Source organism: Palaemon carinicauda, chromosome 19, assembly GCF_036898095.1.
Source record: "Palaemon carinicauda isolate YSFRI2023 chromosome 19, ASM3689809v2, whole genome shotgun sequence".
Lineage (NCBI taxonomy): Eukaryota > Metazoa > Arthropoda > Malacostraca > Decapoda > Palaemonidae > Palaemon > Palaemon carinicauda.
The window spans coordinates 118,750,490-118,772,659 of record NC_090743.1 but is presented as its reverse complement, the minus strand read 5'-3'; the positions used below and the strand labels follow the sequence as shown (position 1 = coordinate 118,772,659).

General features: G+C 39.1%; 1 protein-coding gene across 2 annotated transcripts in view; it reads right to left on the bottom strand.

The window, feature by feature from the left end:
* The window catches only part of LOC137658779 (uncharacterized), a 60,682-nt gene that overhangs the window by 22,155 nt on the left and 16,357 nt on the right, over window positions 1-22,170 (bottom strand). For both annotated transcript variants that reach the window (XM_068393805.1, XM_068393804.1), the window contains exons 3-6: window positions 15,747-15,890; window positions 11,043-11,154; window positions 7,219-7,292; window positions 6,813-6,903 (exon numbers count right to left, since the gene is read on the bottom strand). In XM_068393805.1, the coding sequence (XP_068249906.1) occupies window positions 6,813-6,903; window positions 7,219-7,292; window positions 11,043-11,154; window positions 15,747-15,890 (421 nt within the window). The remainder of the gene's footprint in view (window positions 1-6,812; window positions 6,904-7,218; window positions 7,293-11,042; window positions 11,155-15,746; window positions 15,891-22,170) is intronic.

Below are 22,170 nucleotides of genomic sequence, written 5' to 3'. Positions count from 1 at the left end.
GATAGTAGCAGTACTCGGGATGAGCATGGAGGTGGAGTCTGTCTCTTTAAGAGCCGGCATGGCAGAACCTTCTTTGATAGCTTGAAAAGTAAGACCTGCCACTTTATCTGTAATAGGTAAGGTAATAATGGGAGAAGCTGTAAATATGGTGTAGGCTCCTTTGTGTGGGGTGAGCTTGGAATTAGTGCACCCCCAGTCCGACAACGTCCTGGCCCAGAGAGCTTGGGCCTGCTCTTTAGGAAATATTACCGTTTCCTTCGGTACCTTGTCTAACCTAACCAAGGCATGTTCTTTCAATCGGATGAAGCCGTTGAATGGGAATTCTAGTCCCGGAGGGTAAAATTCTAGGTCCTCTAGAGGGCGGGTGCCTATGCCCTCCAGAGTTATTGCACCATCTATATATGGAGCATGTAAGGCAAACCTCCAAGGGTTGTTTTTATCGAAGGGGGGTAACTTTGATGAGTCTGGGGCTGAAGGAGGAGGCATCTGAGTTCCTGAACGGATCAGATTCGCCACCATATCTTTGAGCTCCGTCATAGCTCCTGGGTTTGCCCTAGAATGTTGTTGTAGATGCTGTTGTATCTGCTCTTTCACAATATCCCTGACCATGGCGGCGGATAAGGCGGGCTCCCGAGCCCGATCCGCTGACGAAGCCCTGGACTTAGCATACTTCGTCTTTTTAGTAGTCCCGGTTTTAGGTAAAGTAATATGAACATCAGGATCCTTTGAGGGTCCCGGGACCGGTGACACTGATAATGGCAAAGCTGAAGGCTTAAAGGTACGTAGTGGCTTCACCTTGGGTCGTACAGGAACGGAGGGATCCCGAGGAGAAGCCGTAGGCTTATCAAAGCCGTGAAAGGAAGCAGTAGAGGAAGGAGTGAGAGATGAAAGGGGGTCCACCAACTCATCCCCACCTACCTGCTCATCCATGGGTTCGTCGTCCAGATCTAGAAAGGTCGCGTCCTCCGTCAATAAAACTTCTTCCTCTGTTGGAATGGTTGCTCTAACCACCTCAATTAACGGGGCCGCTGTCTCCGGTGGAACTGCTGCAGTAGTAGAGCCCGGGAATAGGCGAGAAGCCATGTCTCCATCAAAGAGATAGGGTGCGCCAGACGGCGCATTCCTCCCAAAACCTGACACCCACGGACGGAGAGTAGCTCTTGCCTCCCGGAGAGATTCATCATCAGCCTGAAAGAGGTGAGGGGATTAATGATGAAGCAATAATCGATGTAAATATATAAAGACCAATTAATTCATCGCAAAGGATATTAACAGGAACAAACTAGAACCAACTTACATCCTCGCTCAGGAGTAGGGATGACAGCTCGTAGCAGAGCGTGCAAGACTCCGGGAACCATACAATGTAGGGGGCTTGTCCCGGTTCCCGAGAGAAGGATATGGCGCATGTGCATGGGACCGGCATAGATCATGGCCCAGGGGATCAGTAAAGGCAGCGGAGCAGCCCTTGGCAGCGCAGCGGACTTTCTGTAAAAGAAAGAAGACATAAGTCTGGATGTTCCTTGAGACTCTGGTCAGTGAACAGATGAATCAACAGAAACAAATAAATTTAATTATGTCTGAGTAATATATTAGCTAACAAATTAATATATTAACAACCACGTAACATGTAACTATAAACCTCATCGGTAAAAAATTGTTAACTCCGGTTCTGATCGTCTGATTGATCTCTGTTTGTACCGGAGATCCGGTAACAAAGGTCCGTCATCGTGAAATCGTGAACCTCAGCGGTAAGATAATATTAACCTCAATGCTGAATGTCTGTGTTATCTCCAGTGAAGCCGGAGATTCGATGAAAAAAGGACCGTAATAATGTAATTGTGATTAATCATGACAAAGGTTCGTGTGCAAAAGGCCTCGGCCGGAGTCTGAGTACCGGATTTCACCGTTGCACTCCAAACATTTGACTAGTTCTCACCCAATGAGTATCCATTATAGCGGAGTATAACTCAAGGCGGAGCTACGGGTGTCGCCATAAAGCGATCCCAAAATAATGACTCATACACTAATGGAACCTATTAATAGTGCTAGCTATATTAACAGTAACCATATCAATAAAACGTGAATATCATCAAACGTAATATCATTAACCCGGAGAAGAAGAGGAGGCAGGAATAACTCGTGATTGTATAAAACGGGAAATCCACCTCCCCTACTCGAGCTTAATAAAGAAAACGAGAGAACGGGTAACTCGTAACTGTAGTAACAGAAAACGAGCACTCTATGCTCACGCTCTCATGGTTACATAATAAAGAACCAAAATCACACAATAATATGATAAAAATAATGATAAAATTGTAATAACCAAGAACGAAGAATAACGACAATGTAACAAATAAACATAAAGATATAGTCTAAAACGAGCACCTTCCTGAGGCGTGTACATAACTATAACAAAGACTAGATCGATATTCTTCGTTGGTCTAAATGGGACTTGCTAGCAAATAATTACCATAGTAAAAACAATAATAAATAATGATAATAATATTGGTCATAAAACGTAAGTGATATAACCTAGATGACAGAGTACCAGATGGGCAATATTAACTTGAAAAACTACCGAAGCGAACAAAACCAAAATGGCTGCCGATACCGAGGCAGGCCAACCGCTTCCCAAACTAAAATCCACATTACTGGAAAAAGAACAAATGCCCGGTACTGAAATAAACTGTTAAAACAAACTATGGTACTTAACATTGGTAAAGGTGAAGTAGCAGCATCAGTCATGTTGAATTAACGACAATCACTTGCGAAAACACCGAACAAAACAATTTACGACTTAGCGGGCAAGTCCAAAACAGAAGGATGATCTGGAGGGCGCGCGTAGTAGGTGTCGGTGGGGTAGTCCAACTGTGTTCTCTAGGGCCTGTCACGGCCCTCCCATTTGATGAAGGGATTATCTAAATGGAAGACAGCCTGTGAATAGTGGTTTTCACACGCCCCTGTTGTATACACGACACCCACAAGGTGATCGCGCGAGGGTAGTAACCTCTGCATTCCATGCTTTGATCTTTCTCTAGTATATTTGGAAGATTTATATTAGAAAAGTGTAAAGAAGGACTTCTTTCACCGGCCGTCACAGGTCGCCCCAGAAAACAATTTTAAACCATTTACTGTACATACCTTTAAGCAGCGGTTCGATGGCATACAGGAATGGATGTGGAGAGGATGGAAGGGGGAGGTTACTGCTTGGAAGGAGAGTCCCCTTCCATGAAGTGGCTAGGTAGTTCTCCTTCAGGGGTTCTTTCTCTTTCTAGTAAAAGGTCGGGCAAATCTCATTCAGGGGTTTTTTCTCTTCTGTTTCTCTTCTTTGGAGGGGAATTAGGCTGGGATGTAGCAGCTCTCTTTTCTTTTATGAAAAACATGTCAATTGTCAGCTGCTTCTTTCTCTTCTGCACTATTCTTCTAAAGTGAGACATAACATTATCATTAATGTAGGTATTGGCCGGCATTTTCTTCCAAAATAACCCGGTCTCATCGCAATTGAAGACTTGCTGCGGGATCAAATTTTGTTCCTTAATGTATCGGTCGAATTCAACAACGTATTTTTCAGCTGCTGCCTGATCCGAACTGGCTGCCTCCCCATGCCTACTATGGGTTTCACAGACAGTGCAAGTGCGATTTTTTGCAATTATTCTGTAACGAACACTCGTATCAGTACGAGATTTTACTATAGTGTATTACACCCAGTAAGGAAATTTACAGGAGTATCATGAATCATTTATTGTAAATAATAAAGACTTTTGTACCTATACCAAGAAGCAAAACTCATTAGCCAAGCAAGAAAACGAACACCAGGTTGGAAGAGCTCTGCCTGCCTACAACCCCCTTCACCTCCAACCCCCATTTTCTTCCTCCCCTCTCCTTTCTTCCCTCACCTGCCCTACGTCTTTCCTTCTCTCTTTCTCTCTCTTTGAATGTTGCTTTGATTTAAACATATTTTTTTACGATTTTTTTTTCTATCAATCTAATAATTATTTACATAACCAATACCATAGAGAGAGAGAGAGAGAGAGAGAGAGAGAGAGAGAGAGAGAGAGAGAGAGAGAGAGAGAGAGAGAGAGAGAGAGATTAGCAAACCAGTGAATAAAGCAGTCAGTCATCTGATAGGTAACAACCGATTGAATTGTTCCATATCTACAACAATAAATATTATAATTAGATAAGATAGATAGATAGATAGAGTGCTTGATATAAAAAAAAATCATACAAAATAAGTTGCAACTTAAGCTACCTTCTCAGAAAGAGAGCATGAAGGGAAGGGAAAGAACGGAGAGGGATGGATGGCGTGGAGGTGGAGAGAGATAGCTTGAAGCAGGGGGAGAGCAGGTGAGGGATGAAAGAAGAGGGAGGGAGGGGGTGGAGGTAGAGGTTCTGTATATTATTGTTCGGTTTTGTGACTGGATGATTGAGATTTTGCCCTTTGGCATGGGGGCAAGTGTCTTTATAATTAATAATTAACGATTCATTATACCCCTATAAATTTCCTCACTGGGTGTAATACCCTATAGCAACATCTCGTATTGATACGACTGTTCGTTACAGAATAATTGCAAAAAATCGCACTTGCACTGTCTGTGAAACCTATAGTAGTCACACGGTGAATACCAGTTCTGTTCCGGAATTTCTCAAACCAGCCCCAGCTTGCTTTAAAAGTAAATGACGAATCACTTTCACTAGTACTGGCACTTTTCTTCACCAATTCTTCATAAATATGAAGAGCTTTCTCGCAAATGAAAGCTTCACTTATACTTTCCCCGGCCAACTGCTTTTCTTGAATAAATATAAGGAGCAACTTTTCCATTTCCTCAATTACTTGTGGCCTCTGCTTACTAATTGCCGTCACTCCCTGTGCAACATTAGCTTTCTTTATCACTTCCTTATTTTTCAAAAAGGTCGAAATGGTCGACTTCGCCATGCCATACTGTAAGGCTAGATCAGACAATCGTACACCATTCTCGTATTTCACAATAATTTCCTTCTTCAACTTGATCGTTGTTCTCACTGTTTTCCTCTTATCCTTCCCCTTATCACTAACTTTCTTGGGGCCCATTATTATCGGCAAAAAAAGACAATAAAATGCACTAAATCACAATAAATCCTCAACACGTGCTGTCGGACTGACGCTCTCTCTTGAAATGATGCTACCCGACCAAGCGAGAGTAGCCGAGATGGCTGCTCATCTCACTCGGCCACGCGTTCAGCTATTCGAGTTCCAATTTTTTGTTCGAACACAGCAGCAAAAAATACTCTAATTTTTTGGTTGAACTCCGATTTGTTCGAATTTAGAGTCGTTTGACTACCGAGGTATCACTGTAAATAAAAACTACCGAAGCGAATTGGAAAATGATAAACCAAGTAATAATTGTTTCTTTATGTGAATATGAAATATCCTTTGGTAGCATGCCTTAGTACAGTACTAAGGGAGTTATTTGATCCAAAAGTTGAGGTTGACAACGAATTAGGCATGGTTAATCAGCCGATTTGAATATAAACAATGCATAAGATTATAATTCGCTATGTTTTTTATTATAAATACGATACTAAAATGTGAATATTACATGCATTATCATTGGATAAAGTTGAGTGAAACACCAGGGAGAGAGAAAGACGAAACAATATGATAAAGAGACGACACAGGGGGAGGTGGTAGCAAAGTTCCTTCTCCTTGCACATTACCTCCGTCAAATCTATGCTAATTCAAATAAATTAGCGAAATCAATGAATTTGGGAAATGTGAGAAGGAATGAAAAATAGGAATGAGAATACGTGAAATGAGGGCTAACAAAGGGGTTTAAAATTATTAATGAGCTGAAAATGACGAATGAATGCTAGAAAAGAGAAGATGAATGAAATCACAAAAATAATGAGAATCAAAAGTTGGAAAGATACATTGTAGATGTGTGGGTGGGAGAGCAAAGTAAATGTACGAAAGGGATTTAGGAAGGAATTGGGAAAAAGATTAAGGATATAATAAGTGAAGGACAATAATAATGTGAAGGAGATATCATACTAATAAGCATGATAGGTTATATCAGTGAGGTAATTCTGTGAAAATGAATATCGGTTGACGACGGACTACGTAGATTTGATCAGCTAATTTGAAGGTAAACAATGCATGAGATTATAATTAGCTGTTTTTTATTATAAATACATACTAAAATGTGAATATTACATGCATTATTATTGGATACAATTAAGTGAAACACCAGTTTAATAAAAATCCAGTTTTATTTCAAATATAGCTGTATTTCTTTACTACAGTAAATGGATACACACTGTACAGAGAGAGCTAGGACCAGCTGGGTGTAGAGATAGGTAGTGGAGTGCAGTGCTCCCAGTGTAAAGGCGCGCGGGCTATTTGAAATCTTCGCCCAGTTAAATCTTATAGGAATTTTTATGAGAATTTTCATATAATAGGTATTGCAGTGTTCTTGGCCATCCCAATGCTGTTGCCAACTACTGTATTAGAAATCAAATTCTTAATGTTGGGTAAACAATCATCACAAAGTTTTTTTTTTCTTTCCCTCTTCTCCTTGGCCGCACAAAGCCGAAACCGCAAAGCAAGAAACCGCGATTAATGAGGTCTGACTGTATTTGCTGACAATACATGATGTAAAACATACTCTTTGATTTGTAAAAATAATTTTACCAGACAAGTCTAAATGAGAATATTACCTAAAGCTCATGAACAAAATTGCCGAGACCTTATCAAAAAGAGGGCAAATGTCTAAAACATTAGACCTTAAAAACTTACCTAGTTAATAAGCATTCCAATGCAAGAAAGTACTTACACAGGACAGTTGCACATTAAATTTTTGCATACCAATCCCTCAATGCAGTGGGAATCCTGTACACAGTACTCGTAAGGCTTAACACGGTATTCTGCAAAAAGGAAAAGACTTCGTAAAGGTATACTATACTGTATGCAGTACAAATTATTCTTTCTTAGGAGAGTGGGCCTATGAAAATAGAAGTCAAGTAAACATACATGACATATGACAAACCATTGGTAAGTTGGAATGGGCAAACTCTTGTAGATTAACACAATTCTTCTACTATAGTAAACCAAAATTAATTGGTGGTTGATCTGGTTTAAATACCTTTAAAATACAGCAGCTTTCAAAAACACATTGCTAAAACGAGTGAGAAAGAAGTAAATAGTCTGAGGTGGAAAGACTTGACAAACAAAACACTTACCACTCAAACTATGAGCTTTCAAATAATTTGCTACGGGTTCACATTCACCGCTCGTCTTGTTTGGAACGTATGTCCTGAAACAGTCGATACCAAGATTATTATCTAATCATAAAATTGGTTTAAATGATGTTAGATATCTATTTTTCCTGCAAAATTTAAATAGCAACTAAGTTTGAAAACACTGAATTTCAAAATCCTTCATAACCCACAGGGGTATTTTTAGATGCCTTAATAGGTAACATGCACAAGCTCTTGGCTTCAAAGGCTGAATACTGTATACAGTACTGTACTGAGCTTTAATCAAAAGCAGAAAAGGGGAATTATAAACAATAAAATAATTCTTATAAGCTATATGACATAAACAAAATATCTTTGAATTTTCAGCAAAGCTATAATATTTATTCAGAGGATGAAGCAAGAATTTTATTGCCCTACTTTAGGCTACACCATGAACACTGCAACCCATTTAAATAATTTAAATAATAAAAATTACTTCACAATTGACAGTCGGATTTGATGTTTTAAAACTACCCTAATACCGTAGATCAAATAATATTAACAATAATAATACAAACAAAACAGACTGAATAACTTAAAAGGGTTGCAGTAATTCAGTAGCCAATTCTCTTTTGAAATGGTTTAGCCACAATCAGAGTACCGTACTCTATACTACTATCAAAACCATCATAAAAGTAGAATAATAAATGCAGATATCATTTATACAGGGATGGGGAAAGATAAGGAAAACTACAAAAAAAATAAAGGGGAAACACTTACTCAAAGGTATGGAAAAGACACCTGATTGATACTTCCCCTTTACAGTAAATGCTTGCTTAGAAGGACTACCAACAACTTGAACTCAGTTGATCCAGAGATCAAGCCTCACTAAGGCTTGATTTTCATAGGCCCATGACTTTTCACTTCCTTTGAGCTAGGGATGAAGGGTTTGCAGAAAGAGGAGTTAGCAGAGGTCAACCTACTCCCCATCATTATCCAATTAATTTTGACTTACTGGATATAGCCTTCTGGCTAAGACCATTCAGTGGCTGATAGACAATAAGTTTGACAGCGAAGTGTCACCTAACACCTAAATTTAAAACATATTGGGACGCAAATTGCATAACAGTGTACAAATAATCGGAATCACAGGAGCAGTTAATGGGTTTTCTTTAGTTATGACTCAACTTAGATGCATGAATTCTGTCCTGGTTCCCATGAAAACCAAGATTTTAAACTGGTAACAAAATAACAAATTTGAAAGTAATTTGTATTTCTCCTAACAATACAAACCATGAGCTCTTTATTAGGGATATACTTTCTGCAAAGCTGAAAGACTAGCCATAAAACTATTAGTGAGGTGTAACTACATCACTGCTAGTTAGCGGGGGCTAGGAGGATAGCAGGCTATCCCTCTCACACACACTGGTGTTGTCTCATTACTTTTGATTGCATGCAGGACTTGCAGATGATGGCGGGCCAAATTTGTATGAAGAGCTCAAGGTTAGTATCATTAAAAAAATACAAATTACTTTAAAATTTGTCATTTGTTCTTACACTACAGTAAATACAAAAGCTTTTGCTCTTTATTAGGCATGACTCACCCTGAGGAGGGTGGAAGTCCGAACCAACTGGCTGGTTTTTGACCCGGGCTTTTCCCATACGTGCTCCGCATGTAAAAGGAAAAAACTCTATCACCTTGATAAATTCCATGCAACGCACGGTTAGTGGCCTGAGCAATATGTGTGAATATGTGATACTTGCAGTGTGACTACTCTAGGTAAAAATTCTCAGAAATGTAGGAATCTTTGAGTCAACCATAGACGTACCCAATCCCACCTCGCCAGTGGGTATGCAGATGCAACAAGTATTATTTTTATATTATGTTATACAAGGGAAATAGTTTTACCTGCAAACAGAGGTGGCCAGCTTACAGAGGACTGTAGGTGGTGTTCCCCGAGAGAGGGAAAGATGAAAGGAAAAAGGAGCCAGTCATTCTTAACATTCATCCCAGACTAATCCCGGGTAACCTTCGACCTCAACCATCTGCTACTTGTCCATCAAGGAGCCTGAGGTATTTAAACCACTTGTTGTGCAGCTACCACAGGGCAAATGGAGAACATCTCCATGCTCCTCTGGGTCTTGCAGTTAGTGGGTGGTGAAGGTCATTTGACGCTTCTACACGCTTGCTTGTAAGAGCAGCGTCACAGTGTACAGTAGTCATGAGCTCTGGATCGTCTTGTCGGAGGATGATCAGGATTTAGTGCTAAATCTATGACCTTGCAAATCCAAGCGGAGATGAAGTTCTTGACCTTCCCCGAGCTGACACTTGGGGGCAAGCTGCTGCTATTCTCTTGAGGTAGTAGCTCAAACTCATCCCTGGTAAAGTAACAGTTGATCTGGACCATCGGTTTCGTGATGAAAACTCCCCATTTGGAAGAGACCGAATCTAGGATCCACTACTACCGGATTTTGAAACTTGGCGATAAACTCAGGGACAAAGGCAAGCGTTACACCCCCCAATCCCCTTGAATGGGAGAAATCATATTAAAGAACACTGAGTTCGCCGACTCTCTTGGCCGAAGCCAAAGTGAGTTGGAAAACCGTCTTCAGAATGAGGTGGTGATCTGTTGCCTGGCGTAATAGGTCGAAGGGAGCACAATTCAGGGAGTGAAGGACACGAACCACGTTCCATGGGGTCCTAGCTTCCGACTAATGGCAGATAAGCTCGAAACTCCTTATGAGTAGAGACAACTCCAACAAAAGAAATATTAACTCCTTTCAGCCTAAAGGCAAGACTCAAGGCTGAGCGGTAGCCTTTCACCGTTGAGACCGAGATGGGCTATTCCTGCCGAAGGTATACGAGGAACTTCGCTATTGCTGGAATACTGTAGTGGCATCAAGGAGAAAGATACCCATTCCACAACACCAACCACAGAAGACAGCCCACTTGACCTCATAGACTGAAGTCGAATGTCTTCATAAGTATCCAGACATAAGGCGTTCCTTCAACGGGGGACCTGTAACACCCAGTGAAGGTGAAATCTGTAAGATATCAAAAGAAAAGGCTCCCCCCCGAGGGGAAGGGTAGCGCCACTTCACTAGGGAAAGCAACAGCATCCTTTGAACCACGGGTTGACCTGGCATTAATTGGTCAACACTTCTATTCGAATGGTCCCCGGAGGAAACTGAGTGAGCAGGAGCTTCGGGAAGTGATCGGGGGTCAAAAAAGTCTGAGATTTCTTCGACTTTAAGGAAGACTCCGAAGGCAAAGAGTCCCTCTTAGACTTCTCTTTACGCCACCACCCATATTTCTCCCATTGGGTGGAAGACAACTCACATCATTACTCACAGGTGTCATCCTGCGTACAAGGCCATTTTCTGCAGGCTGGACACAATGGGTGGGGTTCGGTCTCAACTGAGGACATGAAGGTGCCACATGAGCGCCCCTCAGATCCTGGAAAGGTTAGCATAATGAACAGCAAAAGAAACAGTCACACCTGAAATGAGAAAAAAGCAAATAAGTAGTCAAATGGCAGTCAACAAAGTCAGGAGGCGGAAAGAGACAACCTCCGCTCTCGGCCAAGCCAAAAGAAAAAGTGACGAGACAACACCAGCGTGTGTGAGACCTGCTTGTCCCACTAACTAGCGGTGGGATAGCTACACCTCGCTAAAAGTCTTATGGCTAGTATTTCAGCTTCGCCGAATGTATATCCCTAATAAAGAGTGAAAGGGTTTGTATTTAGTGTCGGAACAAGTCAAAATTACACCTTGTACTTAATTATGTGTATTGTAAAATCCATAATAAAAATATAAGAGTTACCTACTCTAAACAAATGCAGCGAGCTTGGTAGCAGATCGAATGCTTATTTATATCACAGGCGTATACAACTGAGTGTAAACTAGTACTGCAAGATGAAAGGGGACTTTGCAAGGATGCTGTTGGGGATGCAAAAACATAATTTCATTAATTTCATATAACACACAATTGCATCTAGCAATGGTAAGAGACCATTGTTGCAAAACATATTAATAGAAATGCATTTGGAATACTCTACACGTTCACAAACTTTAAATGGTTCTGGAAATTGAAATTAGTACACTCTCCTCTAACCTGTACTAAGAGAAACCAAAAAAATGCCTTCATCTCGACTTCCCTAACAAAAAAATTGAACTAAAATGGCACAATTGAGTGAAAAAATAAACATAACAACCCTCAACTACAGATCTTATCTAGATAAGTCTTTTCAACCAGCCCATGCCATCCTGTGAAAGAATATAGAACTATTTCTCTGATATACAGTAATACTGCATATACTAAATTAACCAAATAATGGTATACGAATAGCACCTAACCAGAAAAAAAACTACATTGAGATGTTGAATATTTCTTACAATGATAACGCTACTGCAGGGGAAAGCAAGCAAGTTACTGAAACTAGATAGAATTGTATAAATTACCTGGCACTATTGACTTTTAATATTTAAATTACATTTGCTTTTTCTAACTCATAGCTGGCTCAAGACTATCTTAACTTGAAACTAGCTAAACATATTCAGAATAAATCTAACATTTAGTTTGTTTGCATTTTTTTTGACATTCCTACTCTCATTAGAATAAATGTTACTATATCAAATGATTAAAAGGTTCCCACAGCTCATTCAGTAGCAGCTGATAGTTATTATGGTTACACTAAAGTAGTGGGCTACAGATCATTTACTCGTTACAAAAGAAACATTAGAATTCTCACATGCCTGAAGGAAGCTCATTTGGACAACAAAATAACACGGAAAACCCAAACAAGTCTTACAAAAGTTACTAAGAATTAATGCCTCTGTGGTCTTGTTGAACTAGTGTTCGTAATATCACAATTACTTGAAATTTTAGATAATTGTAAGACACTTAGTGATGGCACAAAGTCAATTACTGATATTACTTATACGATATTGTTAAATGGTACATACACCATTGCTTATGAGTTTATAGTTTCCAGAAAATATCAACATTTTTTTAAGTGATTAGTATTTTTCCTAACTATATAAACTTGACTCCTTTAGCAGGAAAATTATTTTAGAAAGGCTGGAAACCTGGCTGTTAAAATTTATAACTAAGTTTCAGTAGATACTTGCACGTGACGGGGATGCCCTGCCCTCTGTTAGCTCACTGATGAGTAACAACTTACACCTTCACCTACAACTAGAGGTGCATGAGGTGGTAAGAGTAATTAAATGACTCAGGTTTACGAATTACTTTTAAAAAATTGTAGTTTCCACCCTGCCCTTTAATAGGAGACTTATCCAAAGGAGGAAAGAAGTACTTATGACCATACTGGCTGATTCAAAATACCTGGATGTCAGCAGACTAGGACCTAAAGAGGTGTAAGAATTTTGACTCCAATCCACCTCCTAGCGACATGATTGAGAATATCACGTGCCAGGCTAGGTTTCAGTCAGGAGACACAGTTGTGGAGGAATCTATATCCGAAATGGGGTACAACATCTGAAATGAGTTGCTAATTTGAAAGTGATGAGTTTACATTTCTGTCCATCCTCCCCATTGCAAGGAGGGTGGGGGAAAAACTTCTACCTTAATCTAGATAGTATATTTGCTCGGTATGGTAGCTTACCTGCATCACAGTTTGGTTTCACGACAAGGGCATAACCACTGCACTTCAAGGAAGGGAAAGGAAAAAAAAAAAAAGGGTAAGACATTCTTACCTCTCATCCTAGACTAAAGTCAGGACTGCCATCTTAGACGAGATGGTTCTTGTCCTGCGAAGGAACTAGGTACACTGCATAACCTACTGAACAGCTAGCACAGGTCCTAAAGAAAACAAGTTAAAGGGCTATGAATGTCATTTGCATTTCTAGACTCCTGCCTTCAAGTCTTGCCCAACTTCCAGGTTCTTCCCAATGGCTGTGTTGACACCTGATCTTCTGACTTTGTAAGTGCGTGCATGCATATGTTCTTCCAGTTCTGTCAATTGATTTTGCATTCTTATTGTTTTCCAAAGTCAGAAGGAGATGGTATTCTTGAATATCTTCTTTTAACACTTACTTGAGCTAATGAACAGGTTTTGGAGCTGGAGTCTGAAGGGCTGAGTTTGCTTCATGTTGCATCTTAGCTCCCCCATAAGGCAAAGTAACAAATCATCCGAATCATCGGTCACCTCCCTGAGTGAAGAGATGGAGGTCTCAAATCTTGGGTCGTCCACAGGCAGGTTCTAAGTTTTAGCGACAAACTCAGGGATGAAGTAAAAGGGAGACCTTTCTCCATCCCTCAGTATGACTAATATGTGAAATGCTGTGAAGTTTGCTTACTCACTTTGACAAGGCCATGGTAAGCAAGAAATTAAGTATAAGCAAGAAATCAGTTATAAGTATCAGATCCTTCTCCAAAGCTTGCTTTAAATCTTCATATGTAGCCCTCTTTTGAGACCTGAGAACTCTAATGACATTCTACAATTGTGGTTTTAACTCTCTTGGAGGGCAGGATTGCTCGAAGCCCCTCACTGAGTATTGACAATTCCCACAAAAAGGAAATGTCTAAGCCCTTCAGTCTGAAGACTTAGCTCAAGGCTGACACTAGGAGGAACTTCTCTCGTGGAAGGTAATTTAGAAAGGATGCTATCAGTTGTATAGAGACTGTGCTTTGAGAAGTATCCCTTTTACAACACCAATCAGAGAAGATGGCCCACTTTGCCTGGTAGACTGCTGTCAAGAGCATCAGAAGGTTTGGGTACCATTCGGCTTGTTTCCATTTGGGAACCATCAAAGTTATTTTGAGGTTTCAAGTAGTCAGTACCCTGTTGACTACCCTTCGAATCAGACAAAATGGCAAAAAGGCATATAAGTTGAGGTTGTGCCTTGGATGTTGAAAAGCATCTCTATGGCTGCTGATTGGTCTGGGACTGGTAGAAAGAGTACAGGCAGCTTCTTACTGAGCCTCATAGCCAATATTTCTCTCACTGGGGTAATCCATAAAGTCAAAATGTTCTTCACCACCCGAAGATGAATGGACCATGGACCACTCTGCTCCTACTATTTGTCCATGGCGACTGAGCTTGACCTTGATTACATTCCTCTTGTCTGGAAAGAAACTTGCTGACAGCTCCACTGCATTGTCTAGTGACCAAGTGTGTACCTGCTTTGCCAACTCACAGAGGTACTGTGAAACAATACAGTACCTCTTTTTTTGTTGATGTTAAGCCACCATGGTAATATTATTGCTCAAAAATGCTGATGGCATGCTTACAGTGCCAAGTGTTGCTTTCAACTCCGGCTGATTGATGTGCAGGCTCTCCTGTTCCTTGGACTAGCACTCTGCAGCAATCTGCTTCCTCAGATGTAAGCCCCATCCTTCCTTTGATGCATCCGTAAACAGTAACATTTCCGTAAACAGTAACATTTCCGTAAACAGTAACATTTTCGGAGGATGACTCTCCAACATCTTGTTATGAATTTTAACAGCGAGTTTCCATCTTCATAGATATCATATTCCTATAAAAGGATGTGTTTGTATTCCAGCTACATATACAGTACACTATCAAAAAGATGCACCAAGAATTTTTATGTCATACAAAAGCAAATAAATCTAAAATATGGTTTTAATTGCTTGAGATATTGATTATTTGAGGCTAACAAGCCATGGAACTGTGAGGCACTAACATCCCCAAATTCAAAAGCAGTTTACAAAAATAAAAGATGAAAATGTAAATAACAATACAGATATTCATCCAATTACTGTAAAAGTAGCAGTTTAAAAAAATAAAGGAGGAAAATGTCAACAACAATGCAGATATCTATTCAATTACAATAAAAAGTAGCTCAATGACTGATTTATAAATTTTGGGCCATATATTATTATTACTTGCTAAGCTACAACCCTAGTTGGAAAAGCAGGATGGTATAAGGCCAAGGGTTCCAACAGGGAAAATAGCCCAGTGAGGAAAGGAAAAAGTAAAATGAAATATTCTAAGAAGAGTAACAACAATAAAATAAATATCTCCTACATAAACTACAAAAACTTTAACAAAATAAGAGGAAGAGAAATAAGATAGATTAGTGTCTTTGAGTGTACCCTTAAGCAAAAGAACTAGCTTGGCACTAAAGCCAGCACATGCACAACTGGGAGAAAAGAGGTTTGACCTGTAGATGGAGGTTGAAAACTGGGTGGAGTTATGGGCTGGCCAAGGGATGCTATAAAGCATCTTTATAATGCCTACTGTGTGCCATCAACTGATGACATCAACCCTTGATTCAAAACTCAAAGCCCTAAAAGGGTTTGCTTCAAGTTATTCTTAAATGAACACCATTAGCTAGTGGAGAGAAACCAAGGGGAACAGATGAAATTTTATTAATGGGCCAAATGGTTGTACAAAAAAGCTTTAACTAAACTACAAGCACTACTAATATTAACCACACTAGAATAATAATACTGTACTGGAATACTAATTCAACGTACTGTACCATTTAAAGTAAAACAAAAGTTACATAACGAAACAAAATAAGGATATAATTAAAAAACATACCTTTTTCACATTTCCCTTCTATGTGCAAGTATCTCTTTCTGCAGAAGCAGTATTTTTCATTAGTTTCAGATGCCCCTGAACGACGACAAACTTCATTTTCCCCGCAAGTATTTTTGCTGCATGTACTCTTAAGTAAATTAAATTCTGCAAATTCAAAAAGAAAAATATGTTACATATAAAACAAAAGTAAAACTTACATTGTGGACAATAACCTAAAGACAACAGAATAAAATATTGCATTTATGTAAATAAAATTAGAATTTTAATCAAATTTCTTCCTTCTATAAACACTTGATGTTCATACTGCTTTTTCTCACATGCATAAAATTTGAAAAATGATCCCATTTTCCTTTGCTACACCCAATTCATGCCCTTAACAAAGGAATACAACATTCTAGCGATCTCCAACGCTTGTAATTCCCTTATGCATTTAGGCGAGGATGAAGGCAACAGAACGCTAGCCTTTACCGAATGGTGTAGATAGGCTCCTATTTAACAATTCCTGAGCATTTAGGTTAAGGGTGAAACTTGGAAGATTAGTCCTGAAATATTACTCTGAATCTAGACCTAAGTTGATTTCTGAGTTCCCTAAAACAATTTATTGGTCTTAATCATCAGGAAATTAAGGAATTGAGAGGAATAAGCTATAGAGTTGAAAAAGTTATCTTCACACACTTTGAGGAAAAATCGTATCAGAACGTAACTTAAAAACATAAGTTAGTTTATCGTAAGAGCCATGAACCAATTGTCTGGCAAACCATTCAATAGCAATTTTCCTTTATAAGTGTAACTATATTCTGTAACAAAGTTAGGTAACTAATCATTCTTACACATACAAATGATTAAGTTTAGTTAAAATTTATTGAACAGTTTTATAAAATCTTAAACCACATAGTCATTTTAATTGAAAGTGATAACCATTTAATGCATAATCTGAATTTAGAAATTTTCTTTTAGGAGGCACAACGATTGGGTCAAGACAGTTAACTAAACTCTAGAAGAGGTCAGTTAATTGATTAGCCTTATATCAATTACCACGTCTGGGATATTGAGGGTCCAAGCACCAAACATTAACCTGAATCTCCAGTACAGTACGTTTAGAGCCCTTAGTGAATGAAATGCTATTAATTCGGAATGACTATGGCCGGTTGGGTTAGGATTAACAATGGGATAAGAAGGACCAAGAGTAAGGGAGGATTCACTGAACTTCTGAAGTTTAAACAAAACAAACAAGTGATGTCAAGAGCTTGTGAGACTCATCACTACTGAAAAATGGTTGAACTTGTGCATTGTCTATAGGTGGCAGTGTCATTGTCATCCCACTACAATTATCTAGCCTAGTCTTTCATGGCTTGCAAGAACTATTAACTTGATCGTCAATCACTAACACATACATTAGAGGTACCGAGAGGGAAACACACTCTTAACGATTATTCAAATCACAGAAATGCCCCCAACATGATACAAGGGAATGCGGAACATGATCTCCAAGAAATAATTCCCGTGCATATTCCAGGCAATAACTGTAAACTAAAACAGGGAAACACAGCAATACTTGTAAACCAAACAAAGGGAACACATCTTAAAATGCAGTATGTAAACAATGAGTGTGTGTTCAGTCACAGCCAGTCGACGGAGTAAACTAAAAACTATATTTCCTAATGCGACAATCTGGGCCCCCTACCACTTACCACTACCAGGCTCTATTTCTTGGTTAAGGAGCCGTATTGGTTGAAGCGAAGGAAAATGGGAAAAATTTTTAATTTTCTAAATCTTACAAGTGCTAATTAAACCGAACTTCTGGAGAAGAAGCAATATGATCATCAAGGGAGTTTCACTGAAATAGCAATAACTTCCGTAAATAGAACAATACAGGAAAAACCTTTTACCCCGAAAGTCTTATGTGATATACTGCACAGTACAGTACAATCATTGGTGGGATTCCAATGCAGTGGCACTAAGCTCTATCAAGTTACTAAAGTCAAGAGATGATTCGTCCTTCCCTTCCTGTTCTCAGTACAACCGAAGAAAACTTTACAATCAATGTACAGTAACAAATTGACTAGATGAGCTCTAGAGATAACAACACAGTGAACAGTGCAAGGATGCAACAATAAGAACAGAGAGAGCAACAGTGACTGTAGAGAGGTTAAAATATATCAATGCACTGCAGAAATTATTAACAATAAGAAATATGAGTCAAAATTGATAAGTAATCTAGCTGGGTGGGTTGTGAGCGAGCTGAAGGTAATGGATCTCCATAGGTCCTAAAAAGGTTGTGAAGGTGTCAAAAAAGTGTTCAGGGTATAGGGAACTTCAATACAATGTAATGTATTCAGGTTTTTACCATTTAGTACCTAAGTCTGGGATGTGAAGGTGATGGAATTTTACGAGGTGCTCTCAAGATCAAAATGGAAGTATTGTACAGTAATGGAGTAGCCCAGCCAGATTAAGCAAACCTGCAGAGCTAAAATAAAAGTGTATGGATTTATCTTTGTGAATTATCTATCTTTATCTTGAGTTATAAAGGTATATTGAAGAGTTTGCATTAAATAAACCAGGTTTTCTAATGTCTTTCTATCAGACCTCAACATCGCAAGGTCAGTGGGGAATGATTAACAAAGTACTAGCTTCGATGGTCTTCGACTGTCCCTTGAAGTGTAAGATAATTTCTGCAATTGATTCTGCCCATTCTATGAAGTCTATTGACAGTAACAAAAGACTTGAGTACAGTAACGTGAGAGTGAACTAAACAGTGTCCATGTCTGTAAACTGATGTTATTATTAGAAATTAAATTAACTTGTAAAGGTCATAAAACAGAGGATGAGATGCTTCATTTATCCACAGTTGAACACATAACACAATCAGGATCATCATAACTGGCATATGTTTTGTAGTTTTAATGGCATAATGCAAGATAAACATCACGATCCTTTCCTCAGACAAGGTAGCTGATTATAAATGTACAAGCTTTGTGACATTACTTGCTTTGTAGGAGGACAATCTCTTTTTTGGTTTTATTCTTTGAAACCTAACAATATATCTATAACCTTCAATCAATATCATAAAGGATTCAAGAGTTTTTCTCATGTAAGATACAAGACACACCCTTTCTTTAAAAAACTATGACCTTAGTCCTCAAACAAAATACTTTTCAAGGACTGAAATCTAAACTTGTCTTCATCTATACCACTGCAGATGCAAACAAACAAACACCAATTTCTTTCTGACTACCTGAAAATGAAGGGACCAGATTTTTCATTTTAACCAGGTGATCAATCTTTTCTTGACCAATATTATCAAGTGGTTTTGATGTCCAATATATATAAAAAATTAAATGATAAAATTATATATAAAAAATTAAATGATAAAATAAGTGTTTAATGTAAAATAACAATCAACTTTCCATTCTACCTATTGCAGATTTAACAACAGTGTGCTTTATATCATTCACTTGATTCTTATAACAACTGGTTACATCATAATAATCTCTGAACATATCATCAATATCAAAATGTGATACAGTATTATATATGGAAGTAGAATATCTCACTGAAATAGTAGAAGGAAAAAAAAAATTTATAATCAATTTTATCTCCATCAGGTATCATCATCCTCAAATAAATACAGCCTTTGAATTATCTTGGCTCCAATAAGCTTCCAATATGCAAGGTTGGACTCCAAACCCCAGGGACGCAAGTTGCTTGCATGTATCCGCCCACGGATCAGCAAACAGATGGAAGTGACTTCCTTTCTAGAGATTTCTCATCCTAAGACTTCAGAGAAGTCTAAATCCAAAGTGGAAAAGGTAAGCTCTTGGCTACAGTTGCTCACCTGTCTAACACAGACAAAAAATCCCTGTGGAGCAAGCGTTAACGGGAACAAATCTTAAAGAGTAAATTTTCATTTGCCATAGCCAGTGAATGTGGAAGGATCCTTCTCCTACCACAGCTAAGATCAAAGTGAAGATGGTATATGTGAGCAAGGTGGCGGTACTCCTCCTCCCACCGCTACCACTGGTAACAACCGGTACTGTATGGTTGTTGACACAACGTTTAAAGTTTTATAGCTGTTTTCTAGCTAGTACTAACATCTATATTGATAATAAGGAGCAAATGGTTTGTAGTCATGTAGGAACAAAGGTATTTTTGCAATAAAAAATAGTTTTTTTTTTATGTACCGTACATTAAACATATTAGCCATGACACTTTTTTTTCCCTCGAACCAAAGAAATTTTCATGCACGTCCTATCTGAAAACACTACCAGAATAAAGGACAAACACTAGAAAATACCTGAGTTATGAAAATGAAAGTAGTTTGTATAGGTGGAGTTAGTATTGACTATATCTCAATGCAGCACTAGTCATTTACTTTTATTTACAGGAAAAAGTGAAAAGGTTGAATTATGGTTAGTAATAAAAAAAGGTATAAGAAATGATTAGCAAATGCTACAAACTGGTCAGACTTCCATGCAAAATCCAGAGAAATTCTGGCCGAGCTGTCAACAGCAATAGATAAAAAATAGTAAAGGTGAAGGTTGCTTCCTGATAGTAGTAGATCCAGGAAGTGTTTCTATTAGTGATAGCTCTTCTTCTGTCTGGAAGACAACAATCTATGTGACAAGATCTTTAAAAACTGTGAATATGGGCATAATGTGATTTTAAGTCACACAGTAGAACAGTTCTACAATTATTATAATGAAATGTTATTTTCATTAGTAAAATAAATTTTTGAATATACTTACCCGATAATCATGTAGCTGTCAACTCCGTTGCCCGACAGAATTCTACGGGAGGGATACGCCAGCTATCACTATACTAGAAGGGGGTGTACTCACAAGCGCCACCTGTGGCCAGGTACTACAGTACTTGTTGTTGTCGCCACCTCACTTTTTCCTCGGTCCACTGGTTCTCTATGGGGAGGAAGGGTGGGTCAATTAAATCATGATTATCGGGTAAGTATATTCAAAAATTTATTTTACTAATGAAAATAACATTTTTCAATATTAAACTTACCCGATAATCATGTAGCTGATTCACACCCAGGGGGGTGGGTGAAAAACCAGTGTACAAGACTAAAGGATAGCTAAGTATCCCGTATTTCATATAATCAGTTATCCACAATAACAATGAAATAATAAGTACCTGGTAAGGAAGTCGACTTGAACCGTTACTCTGCCTTTAATAAGATCGTCTTCCTTACTGAGCGCAGCGTTCCTCTTGGAAGGCTGAATCAACTCAAAGGTGCTAAAGTATCAAGGGCTGCAACCCATACTAAAGGACCTCATCACAACCTTTAACCTCGGCGCTTCTCAAGAAAGAATTGACCACCCGCCAAATCAACAAGGATGTGGAAGGCTTCTTAGCCGACCGTACAACCCATAAAAAGTATTCAAGAGAAAGGTTAAAAGGTTATGGGATTATGGGAATGTAGTGGCTGAGCCCTCGCCTACTACTGCATTCGTTGCTACGAATGGTCCCAGGGTGTAGCAGTACTCGTAAAGAGACTGGACATCTTTGAGATAGAATGATGCGAACACTGACTTGCTTCTCCAATAGGTTGCATCCATAACACTCTGCAGAGAATGGCTCTGTTTGAAGGCCACAGAAGTAGCCACAGCTCCCACTTCATGTGTCCTTACCTTCAGCAAAGCAAGGTCTTCTTCCTTCAGATGAGAATGTGTTTCTCTAATCAGAAGCCTGAATAGTAAGAAACTGAGTTCTTAGAACTTGGAAAAGAAGGTTTCTTGATAGCACACTATAAGGCTTCTGATAGTCCTCGTAAAGGTTAAGACCTTTTTAGAAAGTACCTAAGAGCTCTAACTGGGCAAAGTACTCTCTCCAGTTCAATCCCCACCAAGTTGGACAGGCTTGGGATCTCGAACGACTTAGGCCAAGGACGTGAAGGAAGCTCGTTTAGCAAAACCGAGCTGCAAGGAACATGTAGCCGTTTCAGATGTGAAAACAATGATCCTGCTGAAGGCGTGGATCTCACTTACTCTTTTAGCTGTTGTCAAGCACACGAGGAAAAGAGTTTTTAACGTGAGGTCCTAAAAAGAGGCTGATTGGAGAGGTTCAAATCTTGATGACATAAGGAACCTTAGGACCACGTCTAGATTCCAGCCTGGAGTGGACAACCGACGTTCCTTTGAGGTCTCAAAAGACCTAGGGAGGTCCTGTAGATCTTTGTTGGTGGAAAGATCCAAGCCTCTGTGGCGGAAAACCGCTGCCAACATACTTCTGTAACCCTTGATCGTAGGAGCTGAAAGGGATCTTACTTTCCTTAGATATAACAGGAAGTCAGCAATCTGGGTTACAGTGGTACTGGTTGAGGAAACTGCATTGGTCTTGTACCAGCTACGGAAGACTTCCCCTTGAGACTGATAGACTCTGAGAGTGGATGTTCTCCTTGCTCTGGCAATCG